At 33.7% G+C, this 5,884-nt stretch overlaps 2 protein-coding genes across 5 annotated transcripts in view; one reads left to right on the top strand and one right to left on the bottom strand.

The window, feature by feature from the left end:
* The first annotated feature begins 499 nt into the window (after positions 1-499).
* Positions 500-4,677, top strand: LOC112459758 (sprT-like domain-containing protein Spartan). 3 transcript variants are annotated; one of them, XM_025024052.1, is made up of 6 exons: positions 500-637; positions 809-1,103; positions 1,239-1,393; positions 1,468-1,576; positions 1,652-1,771; positions 2,234-4,677. In XM_025024052.1, the coding sequence occupies exons 2-6, from the start codon at positions 1,005-1,007 to the stop codon at positions 3,761-3,763; spliced, it is 2,013 nt and encodes a 670-aa protein (XP_024879820.1). In that variant the 5' UTR covers positions 500-637; positions 809-1,004; the 3' UTR covers positions 3,764-4,677. The 3 variants fall into 3 exon arrangements, with proteins under 3 accessions (XP_024879820.1, XP_024879818.1, XP_024879817.1); XM_025024050.1 differs by having other exon boundaries at positions 742-1,103; XM_025024049.1 differs by having other exon boundaries at positions 500-1,103.
* The window catches only part of LOC112459757, an 11,087-nt gene continuing 9,175 nt past the window's right edge, over positions 3,973-5,884 (bottom strand). For both annotated transcript variants that reach the window (XM_025024047.1, XM_025024048.1), the window contains exons 20-23: positions 5,790-5,884; positions 5,454-5,709; positions 5,040-5,319; positions 3,973-4,860 (exon numbers count right to left, since the gene is read on the bottom strand). The exon at positions 5,790-5,884 is cut by the window's right edge and continues 1 nt beyond it. In XM_025024047.1, coding sequence (XP_024879815.1) covers positions 4,689-4,860; positions 5,040-5,319; positions 5,454-5,709; positions 5,790-5,884 — 803 coding nt within the window. In that variant the 3' untranslated portion in view covers positions 3,973-4,688. The remainder of the gene's footprint in view (positions 4,861-5,039; positions 5,320-5,453; positions 5,710-5,789) is intronic.

Below are 5,884 nucleotides of genomic sequence, written 5' to 3'. Positions count from 1 at the left end.
AACATTCACTCAATAAGTCCGTTTAATTTATATTAAATGAGTGGTACCGTAGTAACGCTATCTTCTATTCTATAAACTTAAAAGGAATGTTCGTTCTATATTGCATGACTCGACAAAAAGATGTTTAGAGTGTACGTTTTCTTCGAATCGATTGACCACGGTTTGCAATAAAAAATTGTAAAGAATTCTATATTTACCAGCTAAATTAACACTAAAAATTATTTTCGTGATTACGTAAAAATTACTAACTAACAAACGTTCTAATTAGTCTAACAATCAATAACAAACGACTAACAATCGATTCGTAAAAAAAAAAAATGTCATAAGTCAAAATTGTCCGGCTAACTTCTATGAGGTTAGCAATCGTGAGCAGTCGCTCGTTTTCGCTCGTTTCCTCTCCTTTGACTCAATTGGATTAAAAGGAGAGGAAACGAGCGACTGCTCACGATTCGCGATTGCTAGGCTAGCGGAGTATCGGCTGAACGCAGCCAATGAACGAACCTTGAACGGCTTGAACTCCTCGTTCCTCGTACCAGATGATTCACGCATGCGCGGAGGGACCAGGAGGGTTAGGTTAGGAAGGACTCGATCCCACTCGATCCGACCGAAATCAGGACATCGGTTTTGTCATCTAACGGTACATTCCGCTACTTTCGTTGATTTTTGCTGATTTTTGCCAGGCTAAATCGTTCCTTTCAGTACCTTCCTTTTTCTCGTCTTTTCTCGTTCTAAATACCTTAGATGATTCTACACCCGACCGTTTCGGATTGTCGGTCGTCGTTGCTCGAGACGCCTCAATTTATTTCAGAGTTAAATGGACGTGGATTGCATCGCGCGAGACCGTGAAATGCCCTGTGGAATACGCAGAGATATTTCTTTGTTTATTTTCACCTGATATAAGGTGCTTCGGAAAAGGATAAATCAACACTCCGTCTAGAAGTTTCTCGGGGCATCCGGGTAAAGGTTTTCCTCGGTGGCACGAGGACGAAGGCTGTGAGAGGATAATGGCATCGCAAGAAACGCGAGATTTTCACATAGCGTACGACATGCACGAAAAGTTGAATTGCTTAGGCGTGACAGAAAACGCAGTCAGCCTGAATAAGGTATTTATCGCTATTTTTTTCAATTGAGAACACAGTTTTGTATCGAGAGTTAGATTTGCTTTGAATTCGATATTTTTGTTACATGCGTTTGTGCGTTACGTGCATTACGGGAAAGAAAATTCATTTATTTTTCAGGAAAAGGCCTTTTATATACAATCGTTGGTCGACCATGCATTGGAATTGATCGATCCTACTCCTAATATTCACACATTGTTTGTACAATTCAATGCACGATTCTTCAGGAATGTTTTATCTTCCGTCGAAGTTAAATGGAGCAACAGAATGAAATGGTAAATATTTCTCATGACTTAAGTATGAAATCTTGTTTAATTATTGCTTACGTATTATGTGATTGTGTTTATAGTGCTGCTGGAGTTTGTACCTTTCATGCGCGTAATAAAGAATGTGTGATATCGCTGAGTGCACCGCTACTTAAACTCAGACCAAGGAAGGATCTTGTAGAAACCTTATTGGTAAATTTCTCGATGAATAAATATAAAAATGTACACTGTTGTATATCGATACTATCTTTTTGTGTTAAATTGCAGCATGAGATGATTCACGCGTATTTATTTTTAACAAATAATGATCGGGACCGAGATGGCCATGGACCGAATTTTTGCAAACACATGCACAGGATAAATAAAGAGGCAGGAACCAATATAACGGTGAGCTAATAATCTTTTTATCTTAATATTTCGAGTATACGATCAAATAGTGATATGTGACTACTTAAACAGTTTTTGGTGTTTACAGTTAGTCTTTAAAACTGTTCATTATGATTGAAAACAAATTTCAATAAATTGAATTAATTATTTAAATATTTTCGCGTTTACAAAAGAAAAATTTATATTTTTTTTATCGAGTTTAATTACGTTGATATAATTATTGCGCATCTTGAGCTCGTTTAGATATTAGAGAATCTTTGAGTAATCTGGATTTATATAAAGATCAAACATTCAAATACGGACTAGATTTGAATCGACTCATAGATTTTAAAAAGCAAATTCTTAAAAATAATCTTGTTTATAATAATAACTATATTAGATTTTAAAATATCTTAGAAAATAAAATAATCTTAAAAAATTTTTATTCTGATAAGATTTTTTTATCATTTTAAACAAGTACAGATTTATCACGACTTTCACGATGAAGTAAAGCTGTACAGACAGCATTGGTGGAAATGTAATGGACCTTGCCAACACAAACCACCATTCTTTGGGACGGTTCGACGAAGCATGAATCGTCCACCTGGTCCGTCAGACTATTGGTGGCTCGGACATCAACAAAATTGTAATGGCCAATTTATAAAGATCAAAGAGCCAGAGAATTTTAAATCGCGTTCAAAGCAAAATAGCAGATCAAAACCGATATCAAAGGAGAACAAACCGAATAGAAACATAACCGATTGGTTTACAAAGAATATTCCGATGATGGATGCAGGTATACCTACGTCTTCAAAAACCCTTAGTAATAACGACTCTAAAATATTTACTCAAACAGAGAATGATAAGCCTAGTACTAGTAAAGACAATGGTGGTACAAATTTGTCTCGTGCTGTGAATGAGAAAGATACTCAAGATTCGTCACTGGGAATGAAGAAACTTGGCAGCTTGAGTAATAATGTACATGGCTGGGGTATTAGTGGCCCGAGTGGAAACGTGAGAAAGAATAATGCTAAGAATATTTCTAAGAATCCCACGTTTTCTTGTTCCGGTGTTTTGGGAGGCAGTAATAATGGTCGGAGTAATCTTCTGACCAAATTCAAACATATAAACGACGATGAAAGTCGCATGTGTGAATCAATTAAAAGAAATTCATCCTCGGAACCATCATCGGTTACAGGACAAGAGTCCAGTAATAATGCAGTCTTAAATCTAAGTCAACCAAGAAATAATTCCGTACCTTGTCCTATGTGTAACATACCTATGACCTTAGAAAATATATATAGACATATAGACTCATGCCTAATAAACGATAATACATCATTGATTGATGAGATTAACAATAATATCAATAATAATAATAACAATGAAGAGTTAATGTTGCCTATTCGAACGTTTTCCACATCAGTGGCGGAACAAGATGTTGACGCAAGTACAATTCCCAATAAGCGTGCTAGATTAGATAATTCCAACGAAACAGTTGAATCAGTTACTTGTCCCGTTTGTGGTAAAAGGCTGCCAGCCACGGATATTAACCAGCATCTTGATGAATGCCTGTTAGAAGCAGATACAGCTCGCAAAGCTGCCATTCCCTCCACCTCTCGTGCGTCATACGATGATAGCGTAATCAGTATAAACAGTTCCTCTACTACTGATTTGGATGATTCTGTATTGATTGAGGACCCAAGAGCACAACCTTGTGCAAGTGCAAGTACTAGCACTTGTAAAAACGACGCAGCGGATATTGAACGAAAATGTTTAGTTTGCAACGCACAAATCGCACCTGAAATATCATTAAATGAACATCTCGAAGAATGCATTGGAAGTCTCTTTAATGACGACACAATGATGATAGAGGATAATGAGGACGATGATGATACGCTTGCTGTAGAAAATATTTCCACGGAAATTAAATATCCCTGTCCAGTATGTATGCAGATAATATCAGAAAATCTTATGAACCAGCATTTAGATGTGTGCCTTAAAAACGAATAAGTGGTCTTGCGAACAAAATGAGCAACAATGAACTATTTTGCGGATAACGAAATGTCTTTTTTTATCTGAATAAGTATCTTAATAAATATCTTTTCATATATAATGTTCATTTTTTGCATATCGCGATTTTATATGAAACAGAATGAGAAAAAGATATAATGCAAAACAAGAAAATTATTAGGAAAATAAATGTGTAATTTAAAACGATGTTTGTATATTACTTGTCATGTATTAAATAGAAGTTTTAAACATTTGAAGTACATTATAACAAAACCTGTGTTACAAAAGAAGGCACAATTTACATGCCGGATGTAATTATTAACGTAACATATAACGTGCATGTAATGTGCTTGCATATACAATTTCACATAGTATAAGTTCTTTAATGGTTAAGACTGGTTAATAAAGAAGCTAAATTATTTATCTATAAACCGTTACGTAAAATTCTTAGTATTATTTTTTAATAAACAGTAAACAATATTTAAGACTAGTAATCAGTTAACATCTAGAGCTTTAATCATTTAGTCATTTAAACTAGATAGAGTATGTTTAAAGCTTATTATTTGCTAAAGTTTATATTTTATGACAGAAAAACAATATGAGTACAATAAAATGATTATGTAATAAATCGTTCAGATGTTCGGCTTATATCATCCGGCATTTGCTCATTAGCAATCAGTTTATTAATAACTGGACTGATTTGATGCGTAATAAGGACATTCCATGTATCAATCGACTGATTGATTCGACGGCCGAAAATCCGAGCTCTAATTATGTAATTATATAGATATCTTTTTTGTACTGTACTATTTATTATATATATATATATTAAAAAGTATATTAAAAACGAATGTAAAACTATTATTTAGCGATATCATTAACATGTTGCATTATATATGTATGTACATTTTCTATACAGAGTAAATTAAAGTTTTTCATACAATCTGTCGACGTTGGGATGATCGAGTGTGCATATTCCACAAGTATATTCTAACATATGATTAGGGAAAAAGAGTAGAACATGTTCCTTCGTCCAATGCATATACAGAAAAATATTAGGTAGCAAGATATCGATTGCCTTGTCGCCCATTTTAATCCTGCAATTAATATTATTTTCCTTCGTTAAATATTTAAAAGAGCAAAAATAATATATATAAATTAATAATTATGAAAGATTCGTTTTAAATATAAAATTATCTATTTAAAAAGAATATATTATAGATTTTATTAGGAATTCTTTATTTAATATCAAATGCTAGTTTTTCTTTTTACTTACTTTTTAGTCCCTAGTGTATGAAATGTGTAATCAGATTGCAATTGTATATATGATGTAACATTAGAGAGGATTCCTTTATCCTTGTCAGCTATAATCCGTGTAGTTCCTGATTCGTCAGTTAAATTGACGTTGATCCCATACACACCGTTGACTGCTGTTAATGCAAGTCGAGGATTTTCGTCGTAACATTGCCCGAGTAACATCACTTCACTATTTTCAACGAAATTGTAAACTGTGTTGTACGCCGATTTTATGGAATCTGACGTTATGATACATGCGCCTAAATTATAAAACATTAAATTAAATAATCCTGTAACACTGAGTCGCAATATACACTGTGGTATTCAGCGATTGGTAATTGCTTATAATAATAATAATAACTCATTTTAAAATAATTAGCGTGATATTACGTACTAGAAAACATCCTAAATAAAGGTGCTTCCATATACTTATGAATTCTCGTTCGTGTCAAGAAAAGATCAATGTAATACGAATTGTATTCAATTGCAATTTTGTCCCCGTTAAGTTGCAGTTCGCCAACATTTGATTCTTTCGGAAAAATCGCGATTATCGCGAGTTCATTAGACTTTCTTGCGATACTGCTATTTCCACCGATAAGATCGTATAAGGCATACGTTTTCCAGACTAGCTTGGACAAACTCTCTGGTAACTGTCGTTTTCATTATAAGTCTAATTATTATATCATTATTACGTATTTGCGTGTGAAGTTTTACAAAGTCTGAAACTTACGTTTTCATATTTTACAAATATTTTATATCTTCGCAAGGTTGATAATTCTCTCGATACTTCGTAACAAGAATTCGTATAAGGAACGATTTTCTTTC

Source organism: Temnothorax curvispinosus, unplaced genomic scaffold (genome assembly GCF_003070985.1).
Source record: "Temnothorax curvispinosus isolate PA1 unplaced genomic scaffold, ASM307098v1 QBEX01010126.1, whole genome shotgun sequence".
Taxonomy (NCBI): Eukaryota; Metazoa; Arthropoda; class Insecta; order Hymenoptera; family Formicidae; genus Temnothorax; species Temnothorax curvispinosus.
Note: the sequence above shows the minus strand (reverse complement) of the source record. Positions and strands in the feature narration are given on the sequence as shown.

Bases quoted from the DNA above. Each gene is read 5' to 3' on its own strand.
- LOC112459758 (XM_025024052.1), top strand. From the start codon at position 1,005: ATGGCATCGCAAGAAACGCGAGATTTTCACATAGCGTACGACATGCAC. The intron at 1,104-1,238 runs GTATTTATCGCT...TTTATTTTTCAG, and splicing joins ACGCAGTCAGCCTGAATAAG to GAAAAGGCCTTTTATATACA. The intron at 1,394-1,467 runs GTAAATATTTCT...TTGTGTTTATAG, and splicing joins TGGAGCAACAGAATGAAATG to TGCTGCTGGAGTTTGTACCT.